At 38.3% G+C, this 25,058-nt stretch overlaps 1 protein-coding gene across 2 annotated transcripts in view; it reads left to right on the top strand.

Moving 5' to 3' along the window:
• Positions 1-5,225: 5,225 nt before the first annotated feature.
• The window catches only part of CRPPA (CDP-L-ribitol pyrophosphorylase A), a 109,188-nt gene continuing 89,355 nt past the window's right edge, over positions 5,226-25,058 (top strand). The window contains exons 1-2 of one of the 2 annotated variants that reach the window (XM_014894409.2): positions 5,226-5,408; positions 12,264-12,543. In XM_014894409.2, coding sequence (XP_014749895.2) covers positions 5,248-5,408; positions 12,264-12,543 — 441 coding nt within the window. In that variant the 5' untranslated portion in view covers positions 5,226-5,247. Of the gene's footprint in view, positions 5,409-5,652; positions 7,828-12,263; positions 12,544-25,058 lie in introns of those variants that run through there. The other variant, XM_088162478.1, reaches the window with a different exon arrangement.

The following is a 25,058-nucleotide window of genomic DNA, read 5'->3' as shown; positions in this document are numbered from 1 at the left end:
ACAGCATGATAATAAACACACATCAAAATTAAAACAAAGATTCAGAGCCATGAAAATCCCAACTTAATTCCAAGTCTAATTTAAACTCATATATTTTCTAATGTTTCATTACATCATTCTGTATCACTGGCATTTTGACATCTGTGGCTCAACACCAGTTACTTAACCAGCTCATAGACTATCTCTGCTTCGAATCATCTTGTGAAAAGAAAACTACCCTAAGTCTTTCCTCAGTGGTACTTTTCTTCATTCATGACAGGACATCTGTCAAAATGAAACATTTTTCTTTTTACTGACATGATAGGGCACTATCCTAATGGCTGGTGCCAGCTCTTATGTCACAGTGACAGTGGAAAACAGCCATAGGGATTTCCATCCCTCAACTTGCATGTCTTTCTAGTGTCACCATCCAGTGCACCCTGACAGCCAAAGACCCTAAACCAAAATTCTTATACACAGCACAATATATGGTGATGTTAAAGCTGAGCAGACAGGCCTACCCAAACCTGGCATTACTGAACATCTGACCAACACACCTAGAATCAACAAAGACCCTTCCAGAGCCAAGTGTCTAAGACGATTCAACCGTTTCTAATGAAAAATTATGAGGCCTCCACCTTATCGCCTACTTGAGAAAGCACTCCCCAAAGCAGTAGCAGTCTTTTTTCAAGTCTTTAACATTTCTGAATTTCACAAATTCTCCTGCAGTCAGGGAATTTCACTCTCATGAGTTATTGTATTACATACTATAGGGCAATTCTCTTATCTTTAAATTCTTTTACTTTGTGTACACAAAATACTAATTAGCTCCTGAAATAACTTTCCATATCCCAGAAGCCTAGAGGAGTATCTGGTAGAGAATGGATAAACACTTCAGGGGAAATATAACGTTTTAGGGCAAAGCTTTAAAATGTGTGCCAAACATCAAAATCAGTGTTTGTAATTTTTTTTATACAGCACCAAAGCAAGATGATTCCTCTATGTTTTGAGTATGCATAGAAGAAATTTAGCTACCAAAACCATGTAAAACAATGTCACAGGGGTTTGCACATGTACAGCACACAGGATACAATAGGTAAAATGCAATGCATGTTTTTTAACATACCTACAATGACGTGCAGGCATGAAGACACTCCTCTGCTTTCAAAGACCACATTTCCTTGACATTTCTAGCATTAAAATTCTCTATTTGCACTTCAACTATTAAAAAAAAATATTTTGCAGAACTGTCTATGAAGGAAATTGCAGTTAGAGTTCCCATAAGGGACTTGATCTATAGCTGGCTCTATGCAAACTGTATATAAGGCATGTAAGCAGTCTTTGATATTTGAGAGTCAACATTGACATAATTTAAGCTATGCATGTGTGTAACTCCTTTGCTGTACATGCTGTTTTGATCTCAGTTCCACACACCAATAGGAGCAAATCAATAGCAAAACACTTTATCTAAATATTCCACACATCTATAGCATCTTTCATCAAAGAATCTCAGACCAAGAAATAACTCTTTGCAGTCATATTTGTAAAAATACAAATATAAATATATGCTAATATGTAGTAAGATAAGATTTCCCTGAAGGTGATAAATATGCTTTGGAGAGAAAATATTTTTGCCCTTTCCAAAATTGCCCCATCTATACTGCCTCAAGCTCTGTGTTCCCTATGACACTATATTGACTTGGAAACCACTGTCACCACAGAGCAAATACTTCAAGGCAGCCGCTGTGCAACAAAGATTGAAATAGTGAAGATGTGAGTCAGTCTAAAAGGACCACGTGGAGGGCTGATCAGCCCTCAAACTCAGGCAACAGTTAGAAAATTGTGAAGAGCATAAAATAAAATTGGCTCATGATTATTTTTTCTAGTGATCAATCAGAACTGAAATAAAATATCTGGAAAAAATAAGCATGGTCTCCATGAAGCTTAAGACTTTGAGACCTTGTGCTACAAATAGCAACAGATATGCAAGATAAAAACTGAAATTCTATCCTTTAGGGGATTTCCTAATCTCTTTAGATAAGCAAGGAACCTGTGTCGATTTCTGTAAACACTGACTTCTATGATTTGAGACAGTTACTGGTGACTTCAGGAGAGCCAGGACTGCTATCCTACTTGAACACAAAAACTGTCTAAAGAGAACTGGCAATCGAATTCCTTCCTTACAGCTCTGGATGTTCATTTTATGGCTTGCCACCACTGAAGTAATAATTTATATATCTGGATAAAATTAGTGAAATACAATCCTGCAAACACAAGGTTCTGGTTAAAAGCCTGCACAAATGCTCAGAATGCTACAGATCTCATGTTAGCTTCAAGAATGGCTCTCAGATTTGTAATATTTTTATTTTAATGTTGTCTTTTAAAGATCTTGCACATTCACAGTAGATTGAGGTTTTTTTGTAATTTTTCTTTTATAATTTACTTTAACTTGCGAAATATTCCTCGATTGCATGCATTTCCCTTTAAAACATGCAACAGTGAACGTTGCTGCTTGTCAGGAAAAGGCAAATTCATCTTATTTTGCCTACATTAAAAATAAAATACTTCAAGAGTTTTGAAAAAAGGAGAATTTCTCAGCTAAATCACATCTACAAAAGACTCAACTGCAATTTTAAATTAAAAAATTTTATTATTTCACTAATTTTTCTACAAAAAACTTTTGGAATTATATCTACCACTCCCATAACTTAAGGTTCTCTGAAAACCCTATTATGAGTTTCAGCCATAGAAACAAATTGTCAGGTGAATTTCACTACTGTAATTTGATTCCAATTTGTACATATCTTCTTTCTTCAATTAAAAAAAAAAAAAGCAAAAACCCTCACTTTTCTTTTCAAACATATGATTGGCATATTTACTGCATAATTGCAAACTACAGCTGCGGTTTCAGATGTTATAGCCCTGCACAGAAATGATACATTAGCCTGCTCTTTATTTGCTTTGAGGTAAATACTACCTCTGTCCCCTTTTATCCAGACGAAAACTGTGCAGAATTGTTCTTCCAATATGCGTGAATTTATGTTTTACCTACTTCTAATGTTTATATATGAGTATGCATATATATGCACAGCAACTAAAATATTAGATTGATTCAATAAAAAATGTATAATGGAATGGAACTGAAGATAAATTATGTATTCACAAAGTGTCATGACATTCACAAAGTGCTTCACTGCATGTTATTAACAAATGAGTATTAAAAAATGTAAACGCCTAAATCCCAGTTTTCTTAACTCATGGTAAAACATAATATAAATAGATAAGAATGTTAAAGATGCTCTTCCTTCCATATCATTGTCTAAGAAAACAGAAGAAAAAAAGGAGAAACAGCAGTAACAATTTCAGTATAACCAAGAGCTCAAGAATCTTATGGGCTTCTGGAAAAATTACCTGGTGCTATCAACACAAGACAAGAATCTTTTGATCCCTTTCCATAGGGACTGTGGAAAGCATGAAAACTTCTGAAACCTTTGATGCTCAAGTGCACCCAAAAGCAGCTTCAAAGTGCTTTTTGGCTGGATTGTAAGATCTCACCATAATATACAACAGATTTTATGACACTGAAGTCTGTATCCACCAAAGTCCATCCATCAAATATAATTTCTTTCGGATTGATCAAGTGCAACATCCCTAACATAGTAAGGAAAATGGACTTCAGAGCAAGAACAGAACCAAATTGGCACATGTTCCTTCACAGAAGAAGTTAATATTAACAAATCTGATGAAGTGGGGAAACATTTGCTAGACAAGAAAGGTACTGGGCACAACAGATTGTGGGTGTAGGTGAAGACATGTAAAAACCCAATGTCAAGAAGGAAGGGGAAAATCTGAAGGCTGTTTTGGTGTTGTGAATGTCTTACTTACCTACTCTTCAGAACTCATGTACAGTGCCTCCTCTGCCATTTAATGGGTATCAGCCCTGGGAATTTTCCAAACAACATGTCTCAACCACCACTGCTTATAGGAATACCATGAGATGGGCTGGAACATCCCAGATCCTCGCAGTGAATTGACTACCACTGAGTTTTACCTGTGGGTGCTGGTTCATAGTGAACATGAGCCAGGTGGCCAAGAAGACCAATGTCATGTTTGCTTGTACCAGAAATAGTGTGGCCAGCAGGACCAGAAGAGTGGTAGCCTTGCTATACTTGGTACTGGTGAGGTCACACCTAGAGTGCTGTGTCCAGTTTTGGACCCCTCACTTCAAAAAAGACATTGAGGTGGTGGAGTGTGTCATGAGAGAGGCAACGGGCTGGGGAAGGGTCTGGAGCACAAGCCCTGTGAGGAGTGGCTGAGGGAGCTGGGGCTGCTTAACCTGGATAAAAGGAGATTCAGGGGTGACCTTATCACTCTACACTGCCTGAAAGGGGTCAGGTGGGAATCAGCCTCTTCTCCCAGGTAGCAAGGGACAGAAAAGGAAATAGCCCCAAGTTGCACCAGGAGAGGTTTATGTTGGGTATTAGAAAAAATTTATTCACTGAAAGAGCTCACATTAAAACAGGATGCCCAGAGAAGTAATGGAGTTGCGATCCCCGGAAGTGTTCCAAAGGTGTGTGGATGTAGCACTTGAAAAATGTAATTTAACAGTGCATACGGCCATGCTGGATTAACTACTGGACTCGATGACTAAGAGGTCTTCCAACCTTAACAATTCCAATATGATCCTATTCCAATCTCCCCCTCCTAGGATTAAGGGAAACAATCACATTTCAGCAGGTGTGCCCAGCCAGCCTCTACGGTTGTCACGAAGACGCAAGGCCCACAGTCGGGCCCGCTTTTCCCCCTGCGCCACTCCCGCTGTGTTTATTTCCTCACCGAGGCGGGATCCGCGGCCCCGCTCCCCGGCGGGACAGGCCGGGAGGCGCCTCCCCCGCCCCTCAGCGCGGCCCCGCCCCGCCCGCCCCGAGCCACCCGCGTGCCGGCCATTTAAAGGGCCCATGGTGGCCGTGCCCGAGCAGTGCTGCTGCGTGCCCATTACCGCCCTGCTGCACTGCCCCGGGCGCTTCCCCGCCGCGGTCTGGGCGTTCCCGCCGGGCTGCCGCGGCCCGGGGGAGCTTCTGCGGGGCTCGCGTAGCGCGGGGGGGTGGGCGAGCAGCAGGGCCCGGTACGCGCCGGGGGCAGGCGAGCGGGCGGGCGCTGGATTCTTTGGATCGCGGACGTCGTGGGCGAATAAAACAGGCGGGCGGGCGGTTGCGCTGTTCCTGCCGCGGGGAGCGCGGAGCGGAGCCGCCGCCGGCCCCGGCGCGGATGGAGCCCGGCAGCCGCGGCGCCGCGCCCGGCCGAGTGTCGGTGTCGGCCGTGCTGCCGGCGGGCGGGTGCGGGGAGCGCCTGGGTGGTGCCACCCCCAAGCAGTTCTGCGCCGTGCAGGGGAGGCCGCTCGTCAGCTACGCGGTGCGGGCCATGGAGAGGTAACGAGCCCGGCGCCGCTCGGCTCCCGACCGCGCCCCGCGGGCTCCTGCCGGCCCTCGCCGGGCCCTGGAGAGCCGCAGGCAGTCCCCGCTGCCCTCGCCTCATGCGCTGGGTACTAGGGCGGGTCTAGTTCGCGTTGCGGTGTCTCTCCGTCCCTCCCCGCCCGGTCAGACCGGGAAGAGAACGAGGTGTGCCTGGGCCCCCTCGCCTGGGAAGAAGTCCCGGGAGGAACCTGGGCACTTCCCCCACCTCCTTCTGGCTGTAGCGCCGCCATCCCAAGTGCCTCTCCTCCCTCCTTTCCCAGCCCTGGCCATGCTTCGAGGCTGTGCCGCATTCCTTGGCTCCCGGAGATCATCAGTTCGAGCCCATTCAGCCTCGAAGCTCGTGGGTTTGTGTAGCTGCACTGGCTGGTTTGGTGAACTATGAGTTCACCGCAGCTGTTGGAGGCAATCATAGAACTATCCGTCAGCCCCGAAAAGAGATCTGTTCTGCCATTGGAGATGGTCTTTATAAGGTCCAAAGGCTTTGAAAAATGATCCACTCCTCATGATGGGATGAATGAGCTCAGTGATGTACAGCACTGCGTTATGCTCCACTATTGCCCCTGATAAAACACCTTGCATCAGTAGGAAGTTTGAAGCAAAAATGTTTAAGTTACAGTTGCTGGACTAGAAGCTGATGACTTACCTAGTCTGAAGGTGCATGTGTAACTTCTCCATGTTTATGTTATAGTGATACTGCAAGAAGTAATAGGTATGAATTGAAAGGGAAATTTAGGTTAGGTATTAGGAAGAGAGTGTTTGCTGTTAGGGTGGTGAGGAACTGGAACAGGTTTCCCAGGGAGGTTGTGGATGGCCCAGCCCCGATAGCATTCAAGGCCAGGTTGGATAAGGCCTTGAGCACTCTGGTCTGGTAGGTAGTGTCCCTGCCTGTGGCAGAGGGGTTGGGGCTAAATGATCTTTAGGGTGCCTTCCAACCCTTAACATTCTGTGATTCTATGTTGGAGCAAAGGATTAAAGTAACAGGATTTCTTAGCAGCCAGGCTTTTCCTTTCTATAAGGCTGTTGAGTTCTAGGCATATGACTGACAGTTAATATATTATTGTCAAATGTTAACATAATGTAAGCCTTGTATTTAGCGTCACTTGAAACACCACAGGTAGGAGCAGAGTGTCAAGGGGAATTCTGGATGTGTTGCAGTAACTTGTAGGAAAACAAGCCTTTTGATTTTTAGAGAGAATAAATGGGGAGGATTGGAGATTGGTGAAAGAAATAAAATTGCCGGCATCTCCCAAATTTCTTAACTCATGGAAACTTGTACAACTTCAAAATTAGGACTCTTTTTCCATTCCCACCCAGAGAGCCTTCCCTCAGGTCACTTGTTACTTTATGAAAGAAATACTGCTTATTTTCTTTATTTAATTTTCAATGGCAGCCAATTGCAAAGCTAAGCACATCAGTAAGCAAAGCGTCCAATCCAAAGCTTGCCACAGCTGCAATTTCTGCCAAAATGTCACGGGAATCTACAGAGAAGAATAATATCCTCACTTACCATATTGGAGACCTGGAAAAGAGAACAGAGTGAGGTTTGGGAAGGAAATGTTATGCATCTAAACTGCCAGTGAGCTCTGAGAAAATAGCTGTACTTTGAGCGACAGTATTATATTTGTCCTGAAGCTGTAAAAAATTAGAAGATTGATTTCGAGTTGTACAGTTCAACCAAGTTGACTGTGAGAGTAACAACTTAGCAGAGCTTCCTGCCACCTCTGCTGAATTGGAGTGTTGATTGGTATAGATGTATTATAGATGTATTTGAGGAGCTGGGAACAGATGTACTCCAAAGCTTGGGATGGCTTTCATTTTCATCTCAACACTTTGACTTCTGGCTCTGAAACTGCAAAGGATGTACCTTGTTCTGACTTTGCACATATGTAAGCACAAGTAATATTGAGGAACTGCAGTTTATCACAGAATCCCCCCAGAAACGGCAGATTTTGTGTTTAGCTTCATCTTCTCATGTCTGTTGTTTACCTGATGTAATTGAATGGGTCATTGACTCATTAGCCTGTAATAAATTCTGTTGAACTGAACATCTCGGCTGGTGTGGATATTTTAGAGCTTTTTTTAAATCTGGAAAAGAGGTAGCAGTGTATAGACAGAAATATATGAGCAGTTCAAGGATGTGCAGCTGCTTTGCATGTGCTTTTTAAAGATCAGTAAAAAAAGATTTTTATACTGTTCAGCTGAAAGTAGTGAGACTCTTAAATATGAATGTGGAAAAATGGGCAGATGAAACAAGAGCAGACATGAATTAATAAGTAGTGCATCCTGTTGTGTAGGATAACAGCATGTGGAACACTGGCCTGCCAATAATAATCCCAGATGATACCCTGAGGAAGAGGAGTTGAACAAAACTAGGGTAAGGAGAAATCGTTAGTTTTAATTGCCAGTGCAGTGGCACTGATAGGAAGGTCAGGCCCTACCTTCAGGCTAAAATTAAAGTATGTTAGAAAATTTAGATGTCTTTTTCCCATTGGATTTGTTTCTGCTTTTGTTGAACTATGCAAGGCTTTCGTAACAAGTTCAACTGATTTAGAATGGCATTCCTTGTTTTTGTGTCTATAACAACTATCAGAGTTTTTCCTTAATTTGCCTTTTTTTTTGGTGTATGCATGTTTGTTAGAATATAACCTTTTCAATTATTTTTCTGAGATGGGGAGGAATCCTTATGCACATGTGTGTGTGCATATTTTACTAAATCTACAATCTAATTTACTAAATAGAGAGGAAAGCTAAGGTAAAGATTCATTTTAAAATCATGGTGGAACAAATATACTGCTGCTATTCTTGTTGTGCTCATATTTCACCAGTTGTTGCAAGTACAATGAGTAGTTATAAAAGAGGAAAGCAGAGTTAATATCTTCACTGGCAGAATTAAAATTATCCATAAAGGTTTCAGACAGCTTTGTTTCCTTAATTGTAGTACCTTAAGACAACAGGAGGTCTCTTAAAATCCCCTGGGGAAGCTCCCAAAGGAGCACCTCTTTCAAAGTGTCTTGCATAGTTATTTGCCAAATATTTTTCTCCACTGACTGATGCATATTCATTGGCTCTATAGGTCACACAATTACAGTTTTGTTAAATAGATCTACTCTGATGCTTCTTTTTGTTCAGCTGTCATTAGCTTTTTTTTTCTTTTTTTTTTTTTTGTAATAGCTTATGAGCAGAAAATAGTTGCAGCAAATTTTATGGAGGTATCTTTTTTATCATGTCTGACTCATAAGAAGCATTTTATTTCTGGAAAAAATTGAATGGTTTCTGTACAGGAGAGCCTCCAAACTTTCTTAATATACCGTAAAAGTTTCCTGCTTCCATTTTTGTGCTGTAAGAGATACATTTGTATGAATATGTTTTTTCATATATCAATAAATTTATAACAAAGCTTTTATAAAGCAAAAGGAAGTTTTATGCTTGCATTCTGCAGATGGATTTTGTTCTTGATGCTTCTTTTTCTCATTTGGTTTTTAGTAAGATTAGCAAAAGTAATATAATGATTTCTCTTGCACCTCTGAATGTTTCTGTGACAGTGAAAGATCCTGTCTAACACTGCTAAAGCCATCTCTGCAGTGACTGCCTGGCTCTGGCCTTGTTTTCCTCGTCTCAGTAAGTTATATTGAATAGTTTTTTAGTGGCAGAGTGAGAGTTGCAAGAGATTGAGTGTGAGTATTTAAGCCTTATATCAGATTTCAGCGCTGGTTTCTATGTGAGTGAACCGGTAGAGGGTTAAATCTTAGCATGCCATTTGGGTGATACAGTTTCAAAGTGGGCTTGTTTCATTTCCTCTGCAGCCTGTGTTTTGAACGAAGAGCTTAATCTGTTGCTGAGTTAATGAGCTCCCCTACTTGCAGTTCTAGCTCAGCTAGTATACGTGTTTGTGCTTCTGTTTGAAATTTACTGGAACAATACTGTTTTTACTAGGCAGTAAGTCTATATGTAGGTGATGATGAGAAGGATAGCTGCAGGAAGCAAGCATATAGTCCTTTACTGCCTCATTGTTTGCTTTCTGCTAGTATTGGGGTCCTCCCAGGGCAGTTGGAAAGTGATTGTAATTGGGCTTGTCATTTTGTTTCATTTGGTCAGACTTGACTTCCACTTTGGAGTCACAGCCTGTGTAGTGTGGAAGCGCTAGAGTCGTGTGTTGTTGAAGCATGTTGGGGTACAGCATTGTGATCTTTTTCATGCATTGTGCTGATTCTTTCTGAAGCTTGATCCAATATTACAGTTATAAAATTGAAATGGTGCTTTTAAACTGGATTTGAGTAGGTCCTGAGCAGATTATTATTTTAATATGAAATCTTTCTGAAGGAAAGGATGTGACAAATTGAGGGAGGGAAAAAAGATTCGTTTACTGCCAGACTGAGTGTATACTGATATCTTTCTACTTCTTTAAAACATTTTGCAACATTTCCATAAGCAGATCTTCTGAAGAGCTAGCAACCTATGTGGTACACAGCTCTCATTCATTAAAATTTGTAGCACGCTTTACTGGATTAGTACTTTTCATGAGTTTTAGTGGGACAAAACCTGAGCTGTTCTGTATGTAATCAATCTAGAAGATACCTTTGTGCTCTTACATGAATACATTACATCCCTAAATCCCAGCTCTAATTATAGAACATGGGTCCAGAATGAGTTTAAGGAGGACATACTCAACTTTACAAATGTGTTTATGCAGACACAGGGTGGAGCTGTGACCGCATCCCGTCACTTTTTGGTGCATTGTACCACTGGAGGCCTTGAGCCATTCCACCCCCTCTGTGCAGAGATTTATCACAGGCTGGCCAGTACTTGTGTTCTCTTCCCCGCTTCTCAGAAGATGCTGTGTACTACCCAGTTGCCTCATAATCTGTTTCATTTGACTCCAGAAAGGGCAATGTCTGTGCTCTTCTTACACACTCACAGTGACTGTGCAGACTGTCCAGTTTCTGGGTACTGTGTAAGGCTACAGTCTCTCTGAAAATCGAAATGCTCTTGTTCTCACCTAGCGTGAAACAGTTCTTCCTGAATTTTGCTTTGTTAAATGACTGACTCTCAGTATTTAAAAGAAGAACTGAGATGAATCCAGTTAGTTTGCCCTAGTTCCAAGTTGAAATCATGCAGAAGTGCTATGTTTTGTAGTTAAATTTAAGAGTATGCCAGAAGTCATATGAGAGATTTTTAAACCTTTTGATGGACCTGTGGTGAGTGATAAGTTGAAATGAAACTTGAAATCACATTACTTCACATTTTACATTTGAGCAACTTCAATACTTAAAGAATGCTGAGAATATGTTGGTTTGGCTGTATTTTCTGCCTTTGCTAATAGTTAAATGAACATAGACAAGTATTTTTCTTTTGAAGAATGCTAATAGCACTTTATTTTATTTTAAATAGTTATTTTACAGTTAATTGAAATAGTTTTCCATGGAGTATTATTAATTACAACCCCCCACCCCCCATACATAAGGTGAAAGATGCTCTGTTGTTTCTGTAGTTCTAGGCAACTGGTTTGTAACACAGATTAATTTTGCTTTTGAAGTAAGAATAGTTCCCAGGCAATACCTTCTCATGTATCATTGTGATAATCAGTATTTTGAGCCTGTATATTTATGAACTGTGAATTTTGCACTCTTATTTTTCTAACTGTAAATATTTAGTTCTTAGCACCTTCATTCCTCTTGTGTCTGCAGTATTAGTTCAGTAGCTTTACTAGTTTTAGTTGAGACAGTGTATTATACTTGTTTCTCCCTAGATGGATGTGTAAGCCACACATGGGTAATTTTAACACAGTAATTTTTGTTTTAGTCATTGGTCATCTGGTGAGTTTCTGGTGAGTTTCTTGTCTGGCATGCTAAAATGGTCTTCTGCCATCAGTGGAAACACAAAAAAAGGAATGCAACAATTTTTTTAATGTTCTCTACATAGGCATTTAAAAAATAGGACACCACAATGGATTTGAATTATGGTATTTCTGTTGTTTTGAAGTACAGTATGCCACAGATGACTAGAATTCCTAGATTCTAGTATTCCTAGATACTTTGGCAGAAGTATGATTTCAACCTAGCTTCAGTTGTGATTGATTTTAATCTTGTGGTCTGTAGGTCACTCACTTCCCCCCACACAACCCTTCAGTTCTAGAGCTAGACTGATATGAACAGTAAAATCTTGGAAATCTCCAAAAATGTATTTTTGATATGATATTCTCAACTAGCACAGCCATGTCATTTTTATAGCTTCCTACAGCAGAAACCTTTGTGTTTATAAATATACATATTTTTTCAAACTACCAGTATAATGACAATATGTGTCCTGTCAATATTAAAGTGTTACAGTTTTCATTCATTACCATTCTGTCAATTACTGCTCATGCTTGTCTTGATAGTTATCTTTGTTTCAGACTTTTTCTTGTTTGTATTATTCCCTTGTACACTGTGGGCTTCACTGGAATATGGAGTATCCCAGGCCACAGGACTTAACAGTTTATTAGAAACCGATTAGCAAACTGTCACTGTTTGATTTAGAAGTTCTGTAGGAATGATGCTGGAGTAAAAAGTGTTTTCAAGGCTTTTGAAGAGTTATCAGAATGTGCCCCTCTCCAAAGTGGTTGTTGGAAGCAAGTCCCTTCCAAGAACTCCAGTGTTATTGATATAAATCTTTTGTTAAAGCTCTCCCTTAAGCAGTGGACTTGAGTATGTTGAGAGGTGCTTTATTTAGCCATCTTGAATTTTTGTTGTTATGAATTTCTTTGTTTTGTGTATTTCCCTTTTATTTAGCCATTCATGTCTACTTTTTCTGGTTTTGTACTGATTTTTCTAGGATAAGTTGGATATCTGACATTATTGTGGTGGTTTCTCCTGAAAATATTGAAACAATGAAGACTATCATTGAAAAGTATGGCCACAAAAGAGTTACAGTAGTGGAAGGTGGAATAACTCGTCACCGGTCAATATTCAATGGACTGAAAGTATTTGCAGAGAATGAATTTTCCAGCCATTTGCTCCAGAAGCCAGAAGTAGTGATTATCCATGATGCTGTAAGGCCTTTTGTTGAAGAAGATATTATTTCAAAAGTGGTTATGGCTGCTAAAGAACATGGGGTATGTACTATACAGCAATGCAACTCTGTAATGTGCTTAAAATAATGCTTGATAAATCAGGAATTTTCTAGCAATGTTATTAACATGTGAGGAGTTGATTTTTTTTTTTTTTTTAATAGATCCAGATTCCCTATTATGCAGAGAGGTCAGGTGTGGGAGGTTGGCATTTTTAAATGCAGCAGTTATTATTTGCTACTGAGAATAATTGTTGCCATAGAGACTGTCAGTAAGAGATTGATTCAATCAGCAATTTGTTAGTTGAAAGGTAGGTTATGTAATGATAGTTTACCTTTTTTAATGCAGAATTATCACCTAATGCTAGAGCAGTTCGTTAGTGATTACTAATAATAGCCAAAGAGTGTGTGTACTGTGCTGGTTGACTTGCAAACTTTGTGCTTTCATCTCAAACCTGTATGCAAATTCTGAATAAGCAGCAAAAGAGCTGTCTCTGTATTAATGCTAAATTGTTCTGGAACCTGTAAGCATAGCAAAGTGGGAAGCCTCCAGCTGTAGGTTGGATATTCTCCTGTTTTACACTGCATCTGAGGACTGGGATTACTCACAGAAACCAAAAAGATTTCTGAGAAAGTAAGTGATATACAAAAGGGAAGTGTTGGTAGAAGCTGTGTTATGCAAGTGAGACATGCCTAAGTCAGAGATGTAAGAAATCATGACTTAGCCACAGGCTTGTTTGCCAAATTTTGCTATCTTTCATTTGTTCTTGTTCTTATTCTCCATTAATAAGATGCATAATGCTTCCCTGTTTCAAGGACGTGGTTTGAGGTAGAAGTCATTAGTGATAGCAGATTTTTGGGTACTAGAAAACTAGGAATGTGTACCACTGCTTGTCTTTCCCAGAAAATGTGGTAAAAGATAATTGACAGGTGGTTCCCAACTTTAACAGTGGAATAATGAGTCCAAAGAATAAACTGTGGTGTTTCCTTAGTGCTCCTACACCTTCATGTGTAGAAGGGGAATATATAGCTTGTTAAAATCTTTATTATGAAAGTCAAATTATGTCAAGTCTCTCAGAACATTATGTTGCAAATCTAAATATATGGAACCTCTTCTTAGTAGGCCTGTAGTTTTGTAGATACGCTTAATAAGAAATGGCAATAAAATAGTTATTAAAACTTAAATTCTGTTAGGTAAAAAATCTTGTTAAAATTCTTTCTCATATAGCACAAAATAGCATCTCAAAATTGATTCTCTGCCAAAGACTTTGAAATAAATCCTCTTTGTAAATCAGTTTTAAATGTGGTTCTTTGAGAGTGGTAGAAGAATGGAGTTAATTGTACTGGTTTTGGGTTGAAATGACAATAATTTTTCTGAATATGTTTGTGTTGCTTTTGAGTGTTAAGGTATGTCATATCTCATCTCATTAGAATTTAACTTGTTCACTTTTTTCTTGAAAGTTTTGTGATTTTAGTATAATGCTTTTTCCTGGTTTTCTTTTAAATTGGATGTGAGGTATCTAAAGTAAAAAAGTAGGGGGAACCAAGGCAATCACCACGGACCTTCTCAAGTCAGTGCATTCTAGTTCATCTGAACTTCTAAATATTTCCTAACCTGGATCACCAAAGTATCATTTGATCTCAAAAAGATGATCATGTACATGTATAATAGTCTATTCCATTGCATAACATTTGTCTGAAATGTGTGAGGTGATCATTTGTTCTGTGTTGGCTGAGATCCACTGACTTCAGCAAGGCTGGGCCATCAGAGAGATGTCTCTAAGAGCTGGGTACTTTTGTCAGGTAACATCAATGTAATTGAATTAAGGAACGTGAGAAGAATTTTGTTTCATGTGACAAATTGGAAAGCCACCTTCTCAGAGACAGGTGGCTGTTTCCACCTGAGAACTTCAGAATTTTGAAGAACTCAATGGAAAGCTATGACTTTCTCAAAACTCGTATGCATGGTTTTGAATATCAGAAAAAAAATGATTGAGAGCAGCTATCATGTTTAGTTCTTTCTATGGTCAAATTCTTTGCATATCTAAAAGGATGTCAGTTCTTCAATCTTTCAGTACAAAAAGTAATTACTTCCTCTTGCATTATGTGGGAAGGTACAAAACCTGGCAGAAACATCACATTAAATGACTTGTGTTAACAGGGGTAATGCTGTATTGTTATATGTCTGCATACCATATAGATAACATAATTATGAGACACTTTAATGTTCTTTAAAATGGCAATTGATCAAGTAAGTTATTTCACTTCTAGCTGCCAATTATCAGACAAATAAACTGCTTTATTACACTTACTAATCAGTTCGTTATTTGCCTGTGGGAATAAAAATGTGTACCGTAACCAGAATGAATAAATTATGCCTTAAACCCCCTAAACAACTCCTTGATTATGTCAAAATATTACTTTGTAACCAATTAAATTCCATTTATATTTTTGGGGTAATTTTGCAATTAAAATTCTATGTTTCTAGAAACAAATTCTTTACAGCCAGTAAGAACTGGGAAAAATGGAGGCTTCAGACGGCATCGGTTCAAAGCTTCTAGCAATATCTCATTGCCAACATTGCATTTTAAACAACAAAACTAAAATGAAAAATTCTTACATAAAAAGGAAATCAGAAAGGTTGGGGGAACTTCTCAGTTCTGCTATTGAAAGTTTACAGAAAGTAGGCACATCCAAAGACTTTTTTTCTCTAGTTAACACAAACTGGATTTGAAAGTACAGTATGTTATATTGAAAGAACTAAGTCAAAGTGGCATTCTTAAAAGCTGTTTTCTGGAAGCTGTCTAACATCATTACTTTATTCTGAGCTTTAGCAAGGACCTGAACAAAGCTTACATGCCAATACAGCTGTGCAGTGCTACTCAGTCTTGAGGACTCCTACTCACAGAGGCAGCTGGTCAAAATAATACCCCCAGACAGCAAACACTCCATCTTGTGCTCAGTCTGTTCCTCTCGTGCCACCATTATCACTCTTACTGTAGCAGAAGGTTGGAGCAGAAAACATGGACCCCTGTGGATCCTGTTCTTTCACCCACTAATTTGCTATCTATGGTTGCTGAGTTACATTAGCAAAGCTTGATGGGTAGCAAACCAAAAACCACCTCTTTTTCTTCACTGACAGGAAAGGATGACTTGGGTGGAAAAATAAGATGATCTGGCATAGTGTACTTGAATGGGGACAGAATGCTGGAGTGGTTATGCCCCCTCTGACCTTTCTTTGCACTTTTTCTCTTGGAGCAATTATCTTTTTTTTTTTGTATCCTATGGTTTTGCCATATATAAAATATTTTACACATGGTCTTTTTGTTTGTTATATTCAAAGACTGATTTTAGCCAGCTGCAAAGGCTGCATCAGTGACAAGATTGTTTTTGATTCACAATTATACACTGCGCCATCTGAACTTATCCTCTGTCTGTGTTCTCAGAAGTTCTGCTTTCATTGTATGGTGTGGTATTGTTTGGTGCTTTGTGGGGCTCTCACTGACTGTCCTGTCACACCCCTGTGCAAAAACAGAATCAAGAACTGATGTCATATTACTATTACCATCTTGGTGTGAATGCAATGAGTTGTGTACTTTAGGAGAGTGATTAATGTCAATGTAAAAATAATTATTAATTCATTGTAGGGCTGTTATTCATAAATTTGAGAATAAAATAACATGCGCTTAGCCTACTAGGCACATGGAGGACAGGGAGAAGACTTGAGAGCACTGTCATGGCTTTACCTAGTGGCCTTCTATGATGGAGTGACTACATCAGAGGCACAAGGAAGAGCTACGCATGTTGCCTCTCTGGTCTTCCCTAAGGCCTTTGACACAGTAGTCCACACTCTCCTCCTCTCTAAATTGGAGAAAGAAGGATTTGATGGTTGGGTTGTTGAGTGGAGAAGGAATTGGTTGGATGGCTGCAGTGAGAGGATAACAGTTAACACCTCAATGTCCAGCTGGAGATCAGTGACAAGTAGTGTCCCTCAGGCATCCATACTGGGACTAATACTCTTTAATACCTTCATCATTGATGCAGATACATGGGGATCAGGTGCACCCTGAGCAAATATATAGATGACACCAAGGTGAATGTTGTGGTTGATATGCCTGATGGGTGGATGCTATTCCTGGACAAGCTCAAGCAGTGGTCCTGTGTGAGCACCAAGGTTCAACGTGGCCAGGTGCAAGCTTCTGTATCAATAAAGGCTGGAAGCTGAAAGGATTGAGAGGACACTTCAGAAAAGGACATGGGGTACTTGTGGATGAAAAGCTGGTTATGAGCTGACACTATGCACTTACAGCCAGAAAGCCAACTGTGTTCTGGGCCAGGAGAGGTGTGGCCAGCAGGTCCAGGGAGGTGTTTATGTCTCTCTACTCCGCTTTTGTGAGGCTCCACTTGGAGTGCTGCACTGGGGCCCTCAGTGCAAGAAAGATGTAGATCTATTGGAGCAGGTCCACCAGAGGGCTGCTGAAATGATCGGATGTATTGAACATCTCCTATGATGAAAGGCTGAGAGAGTTAGTCAGGGTTGATTAGCCTGGATAAGAGAGCTCTGGAGAGACCTTGTTGTGGCCTCTCAGATATGGAAGGGGGCTTATGTGAAAGATGGGGACAAACTTTTTAGCAGGGTCTGTTGAAATAGGACAAGTGGTAGTGATTTTAACCTGAAAAAGAGTAGAGTCAGACTAGATAGAGACAAATACTTTTTTATAGTGTGGGTGGTGAAACACAGGAAGAGTTTTCCCAAAGAGATGATGGATGCCTCATCCCTGAAACAGTCAAGGTCCAGTTGAACAAGGCTGAGCAACCTGATCTCACTCAGAGTTTGAGATATCTGTGATCATTGCAGCAGGGTTGGACTACATGACCTTAAAGGTCCCTTGCAACCCAAACTATTTTATGATTCTGCATTATTGTAAAGATCAGGAGCTCCTTAGCAGCCCTGAATATGTGAAGAAATGAAGTGTGATTTTGCTGTTGTATAAAAAATGGTTATACAATGCATTTTTCCTTTTAGTGGATAACTGTCGAAAGCATAGTGATGTTTCCATAGCTTATGGCATTTTTGGTCCCATAGAAATTAAAAGCTTCTCAGCCAAATTGTTGCTTTCCATGTTGAATGGAGAACTAATGCATTGTTAGTAAATACTTGTAGTCTTAGTCCTAACAAGATGTAATGTTTGATGGTGGGAGGGCATTGGTAAGGGGAAACAGAAGCTCTGTCATTCCCCAGTCTCAATTTAAGTGCTTCAGATGGTTCACCGCATTTATTACGAAGGCTGTAACTTACCCAACTGAAATACATAAACCATAGACAGAAACTTAAGTTATAATTTCCCTTTTTTGTTGGCAGCATTTGTGTGTTTTGCTAACAGAGCCAGCCTAGTTCTAACACATCTAGTATTTTTAAAAGGTGGCTTAATCCACCACTTTTTAGTTTCTGGAAGTCTACACACATTATTTTTTACCTTCTTGTTTTTTGTTTTTTTTTTTTTTTTTTTTTTTAGATAGGATTAGTTTATTCTCAAAATAAATTCTGAGCATAGTTTTCTGTACTTAAGAGGTTGTTGGGATAATTCTTATGTAATGCCTATGTACCCCCTTTAAATTTAGAGAAACCACATATACAGTACTGCTGTTTATTTGAGGCTAGTTAAAATCCCTATGCTTTATCTGAGAAAATAATATTACATTTGGGAAATTAAGCAGCCTTTAGCAAAGATAAGTTTATTTAGCACTCAGATTTCTCCTTTCTGCAGCAGATAAAATGTTTAAAGAACAGTTCCTTAAAATGAAGGAAATCTTATATTGTCCAGCATATGTGAGAAGCTGAATAAAGGCCTTGGATCATTCTAGCAACTCCTGCATGGCAAGATCTGGAAGAGGTTCTTAGCTATACCTCTCTGGCTAAGGATTAGGCATGTAAATTTTACTCCTTTTCGCCAATTGCATTGAAAAGAAAGATTATCTGAGTTTTCAAGCAGAAATGTTCCCAGCTGCATTTTGGCTGAGTTTGTAATCTGTGTGGTTGTGGCTAGGACAACACCAGCCCTGCAGGCTAGGTGAAGGTTCTAAAAGCCAGCTTGGCCTGTTTCATATCCTGTAATAATTTACTGGACTTTTTCTGTGCTTATCTTCCTGTTTCCAAGAAGTGGGCTGTAGTACAGAAAGAACTAAAACTGCCTTGAGGAGCCTTGAAGCATGTAGGAGAGAATTCATGAGGTATCAAATCCACACATACATGTATTAAAGTCACTATTTGAGCCAAACTGACATGGTAAGGTGTAATGATCCATTTTACAAGACCCTTGATAACAGAAAGTGTTAGATGAAGCTTGTATAAAGAGGTGACTTGAAATTTTGAATTTAATGGACTGTAAGGGAAAGAAACTTGAGTCCAAGGTTTCCTGCAAGGAGAGGCACAAGCAGTTCTGAGAGAAGCAGCTGAGCAAGTTCAAGAGGCAAAGACATTTGATAAGCAAGTGCAGAGTTGCTTAGGGCGCTGTGTGACCACAAACTCTAGTGCCTGTGGGTTTGGTTGCTCAGGAGTGTATGCGTGGGATAAGAGTTATAACTTAAACACTGCAGTTTTACATTCGGTTGATTAAATTGTGCAAGAGTGTTCCTGCAATACATTGCGATTTTTTTTCTTCTTCATAAAATGATGCAAATTAAATGTGTTAAATGATCAGTAGTGTTCATATCATGTTGATTTTGTGATGATGCACGCTGTCTGGAGGTAAAATACTTTTGTTAAAGTATAAACTCCCTAAAAACAATTTTAACTCCTGTGGCAGTTGCATCAAGATCTCCACTGAATACAAGTGCTAATTCATCCTTATATTGATTTACTGTAATGTGCAAAATCCTTTGTGACAGAGTGCACACTCACCAATAGCTTTTTGCTATGTAAATCAGTATTTGGGGTATGAAAGATGTCTTGCTGACTATAAGTCGTGCTTCTTTACTTGTTAATGCAAGGTAATACTGTGCAGTCAAAGTAAAATAAACAGTGGTTGATTTTAGTGGCAAAATTTGTTTTCATGTTTCAATAATTTTTAGAGCAGATGTTTTGTTTAAATTTTGCCACCTAAATTTACAGTATAGTACGAGTTAGAACAAGAAAGTGCTGGTAGCTCATCTTATTGTCAGTAATGTTGAATGAATGCCAAAATGTAAAGCTGTAAGTATGATTTAAAATGCTTCAGAAATATTGAAAACTGATAGTGGACTACTGGCAGCATGATTTGCTTTGAAATATTTGAATTGCTTAGACCGAATTATACATCTTATAGAATCCATTGTAATTGTGTATAATGTACAACTGAAAAGAATAAATAGGTCATAAGAAAGTTGTGAAACTTTGCACCAGCACATGCTGCTCTTTAGGTGAGTGGTGCCATGTGTTGTGTGTATCATATACTTAATATAGATCTTTAGTGGCATTTTACAGACTATACCAAAATTTAAAAGATTTAAAAAAAAAACTATCTAGAAGAAAAAAAATCTTGTTAAATGACAGCATGTTGTTAAACATTTCCAGTTATTGCACTGTGACAAAAAAGGTTAAATATGTTAACTAAGGTGTAAGACTTTTTTCGTCTAATAATATAACAAAATATATTCTATGTAATGTACTGTACTATTGTATCTTTGGAAAACACTATCTTACTTGACCATTCTTGAATTATCACAAGGATTGCACAGATAAAGAATGCACTAGAAGAAATGCTATATAATTTGTATGACACATTAAAAATGTGTATATTGATCTAATCCCGTGAACTTTTGTAATTTTATGCTTTGTTGTTTTAAAAATTTATGTCAGTAATTCATGATACAATATAAACTACATAATACAAAATAAATTACATTCTTACTACTTTCTTTTAGTCTGCTTTTTTTAAAAAAAAATCCAATTTTAACATGAAATCAAATGTTCACATAAATGTTGTGTCATTGTTTGCAGTACTCTTTTCTTTTCCTTGTTGCATATGTACTTGGTTTTGCTTCTTTCCCACTTACGGTACATTTTAGACCTTGTTTTCAGTGCTGTGTGTTGAAAAATTGCAGCCTATGATGCATGTAGTTCTGCTTCTTTACTCTACTTTAAACTTTTTTTTTTTCATTTATGTATGATGCATTTCTATTGTTCTGTCTTTTTGAGGAGAATCTTTTCTATTTTCTCTGAGATATCTTATTTGTTCCACAGAAAAACATTTCGAATTTAGCATGTGGTTTATAAGACCAATACAATATTTACTAATGCTTAGAAGTAAAAGCTTTAAATATAAAAGAACGGAAATTATGTAAAGTAAAAAAAAGCATATACAATCTTAATTTTTGAGCAACAGTTGCTGTTATCTTCCTCAGTTTGCTCTAGCTCATTGAGGCTCTGGCATGTCTTGATGTATATGTGCTATCCCCAGTTACTCAGATAGTACATTCTGATAAAGTTGACCTCATTAGAAGAAATGTTTTCTTTTTCTTAAACAGTGTCATAAATATACATTACATTTGTTTAAGGCATCCTATGTCTTTGAAGTTATTTCAATGTACAACACAGTGTCAGCTCATTAACATTGGATCAAAGTGTGTATTAAATTTCTGATTAAACATCCCCTCTCTTTCAGCTGGGAATAAACACAATTATAACTTCTTCCTTCCTGGTGTTGGTTTAAGATTAACATGTGCCCAATTTTAGTGAGTTTGACTGTTGCTTCTAGACAGCTGGGTAAACAGACTTTAAGGAAAGTAGGTGAAGTTTAGCATACAAGCCTTTTTTTCCTAGTGTTCAAAACTCCTTACATGTGTTCTAATTAACCTTCTTTTTGTCTAGCTGATGATTAGGTTTAATATCTGTGTAAGACTAGGCTTGTTCAACATTTCAACCAGTTCTGTCCTTGGGCAATTAAAATGTGCCAGTGCATATGTGTCAAGATAGCTGAAATTGCAGTGGCTGGTGATACTGCCTACATAAAAGAAATTCTAGTGCTCACTAATGAGAATTAAACATGCTGTAGTCATAAGGATTATGAATTTCGTTGTTTGGTCTTTTCATTTCGCCAATAAAATCCAAAAGACCATAATTTAAGAATTATTCTTTTTGTTACAGAATATACAGGCAGAAGATACCCTTGCAGAATGAAGATAATAATTTTTTCTTCAGACTTAATTTCTAATAGATACACAGCCCAGGTTGCAGATTGTGTTTGTTTGTCAGTAGAAGGAATAGGTAGAAAGAATCCTGGCCCCACCACAGCACATAAGTTGTGTCTGTGTTACGTGGGAGAGTCTGGGTGTGAGTGCGGGTGAAAGTATGCTGTGCCCTGGACTCACATTTATGTTTCTGCATGCTAATGAGAGTGCCTCTATCTTTATTGTGGTGCACTGTTCTTTACTGAGTCATCTTGCTTGTCCTGTAGTCCTGACTGACTCCATGCTTTATCTGGTCCTTCAACAGAAGTGTGCAGCTGATTTGGGGGGTGTTTTGGACATGACATTTGCAGAATGAGTTATAGGGATAGATGGTGATAGGTTTGATTTGAAACCGTGTAACCAAACTGCTATCTTACCTTGCTGTCCAGAAAGTAGATGGGTTCCGGGTGCAGAATGAGGTTATGAACTCTGAGGACTATGTGCAGGCTTGTATTAGTGCAGTTTGGAAGCTTGGCTAGTTTGGACTTGAACAAGTGTTCACACCTAAGTTTAGAAAACTTTGCTTGCATAGTTGAATTGTTGTTTCCAACTGCACTTCTGTATAGGCGTGGTGGCTTATGGTTTGTGTCATGACTTTCTTTCTGCCTCCCTCCTGTCCATTGAAATAGAGTTGGTTTGCTAGGATTTCTGTAGATTGCGAGAGGAAATACCCTAAATCTTTCATCTCTTCACTGAAATCATAAAACTTTTCATAGATTGAAACTTCTGGTTATAGAAAAAAAAATAGTAGTCCTAGATAAGAGCTGGATACAAAATACAGAAAATTAAAAGCAAAGAAAAGAAACGTAAGAAGATAAGACATGGTATTTTAATATTATACCTTAAATGTGCATTAGAAGTAATTCTCTAATTGCTTTATTTTACAAAAATGGTTATATGCCTTTGTTTTATTAGCTGAAAAGAACATCCTCTTAAATATGTGAAATATTTTAATCTTACAATTAAGTTTTTGAATTTTGCTTTGAAGGCTCTGTTTGATAAATTTGAAATAAGAAATCTTTCAGTAGAGACAATTCTTCTAACTTAAATGGTAATTACTGAGTGTGGCTGAAGTATGTTGATTACTGTAGATACAATTAGTTTGAATGCAAATGTCTAAATAGAAATGCAGGTTTCTGCCTGTTTCATGCATCAGAGATACTGTGTTTATTTCTGTATTTTTTTCATACTGTAGATGGCTGTGAGTGCCCTTCCTGGAAAGTAGTTTGATCTGTGTAAAAGAATACTTTCCCTGTAGAACATGTGGAAATAGTTTGATGGAATAAAATGAGAAGAAATTAATCATAGTTATTCTGAGCTTCTTTTGCTGGTTCATAGCCAGACCTAATTTAGACTGAAATTCTTCTGAGATGGTAGAGTTTGGAAACATATAAATAGTCTTTCACCCAACAAAAACCATTCCAGGACATATTTGTAAACTGTTAGATACCTAGCTTGTCTAAATGAACATTGATTGTTATTGTTACGTAGTTTACCAGTGTCCTAATGCAATCCTTGTCTTAATGGAAAAGCAAGATTAGATTGCTTGTATGTTTACCACGTTTATAATTATAAAACAGACTTTAATGATGTTCCTAGATGGATATAGTTGTCCTACTAAGTGTGACAAGCCCCACCATCTCCAACCTAGAGTTTCAAGGAAGTTAGCTGCTTTGAAACTAATTTCTAATCTACTTCTATTTTCAGTGCATATATGCAAGCCAAGTTTATTCTTTCTAAGGCAGGGTGGCTAAATTATTTGTGAGTCTTGCTTCAGTTCTGTTTTGCTTGTCAGAGTTGAAAACAAGTCTGAATAATAAATTAAAATTTATAAATATGTATATTACGAAAACATGTAGAAGCTTAAGAATAGGAACATTCTTTTAAACTTAGCACTCAAAGGCTTGCTTTTCTGTGTCCTCATATCAGGCCTATTCCTAAGTTATATTAAAAAATTGAATTGTTAGTTGGGATGATTAAAATACTAAATAAATAAAATATACACTTACTTGGTGCTACTAGACAGCTGAGAAGATAGCATAGGGAAAATGAATTTCAGGGGAGACAGAGGCTATGAATGGAAAGGAAAAGTACTGTTGGTGTAATTAAAAAGTGAAAAAAAGTCATGTTAGAGAGATGGAAGGCTTTGCTTTTTTATGACTAGACTGTAAAGTTTTAGGCTGTCATTCCCATTCACTTGAAGTTGAGGGTTCCAGACTGGCTGTGTGGGTGGACTTTGTGGGTCTGTGTTAGTACTTGGGGCTTACTGGGGACAAGGTAAGTATGCCAAAGACATAGCATACTTTTTTTTTTAGTAGGCCAGCCTGGAGGATCTGCAGTTGTCTGAACTTGTTACCACACTGTTCTAAAACAAAAGGAATTGTAGTTCTGACATTTTTTGTAAGTATTTTGTGCCACTACAACTCTTTTTTCTTCCCAGTCCATGCCATTCAACTTGTTGAGATTTGCAGCTGTTTAGCATTGTTCTGTTCCAACACTGGCTACCCAAAATGACCAAATCAGTGATGCTTGTTGGTTTTCATGCTCTTTTTGAGGTTTTGGCTCTTCGATAACTTGGTTTTGGTGTGTTGGTCTTAGGTGAATGCTGCACTGTGTTTTGGATATCTGTAAGCTGGATGATTTGTTGCTTGTAATAAAAGCTCCATCTTCCTCCCTAATCCTTATGAAAATTTTAATGAGTTTGTTTGGATTTTATTACCTAATATTATCTTATTATAGATAAAATGAGGATTTTAATTATTTATGAATATTCAGCAAAAGTAAGCTATACTGCATTATGTTAGCAAGTTGTTATGTTGTATGTTGGTTTCTGTGATCTAAAAATTCATATTTCATTTTGTAATAAAATATGTCATTAATACTTTTTTGATTCAGCAGTCCTTGAACTGATTGTGTTGTCTGATCTTAATGCTCACTCTGGTTGTAGATTCACTGAATACAAATATCTGAACAACTTCATGTTAAATTAGAAGTATGATAAACTGAGAACAATAAGGTACTGTTTAGTGAAAAGGTGGGTTAGTATACCTTGGATCCACTGAAACCACTTGTGATGCCTTGTTATACTGACCTTCCTCATGCATTTAATTCTCTACCATTTTCAGTCACCATTGAATCTTTAAATCTTGAATACATGTTGTGGTCTCTAGGCAGTTATGCAAAAAAATGAACACAAGACTTAGAACCTTTTCGTAAATGATTTTGATTTGTGCAGTTTAAAATGGGTCATAAAAGACACCTGTTGTTTTTAAAAGCACCTGGAAATGGGTTCAGTTTTACCAGATCAATAGATGAGCTTGCTTCTGAGTGACAGGAGTCTGTCGCTTCCCCTGA

The sequence above is a fragment of the Sturnus vulgaris genome, chromosome 1 (assembly GCF_052056855.1).
Source record: "Sturnus vulgaris isolate bStuVul1 chromosome 1, bStuVul1.hap1, whole genome shotgun sequence".
NCBI classification, from domain to species: Eukaryota; Metazoa; Chordata; class Aves; order Passeriformes; family Sturnidae; genus Sturnus; species Sturnus vulgaris.
The sequence above is the reverse complement of the archived record's forward strand: the minus strand, read 5'-3'. Positions and strand labels throughout refer to the sequence as shown.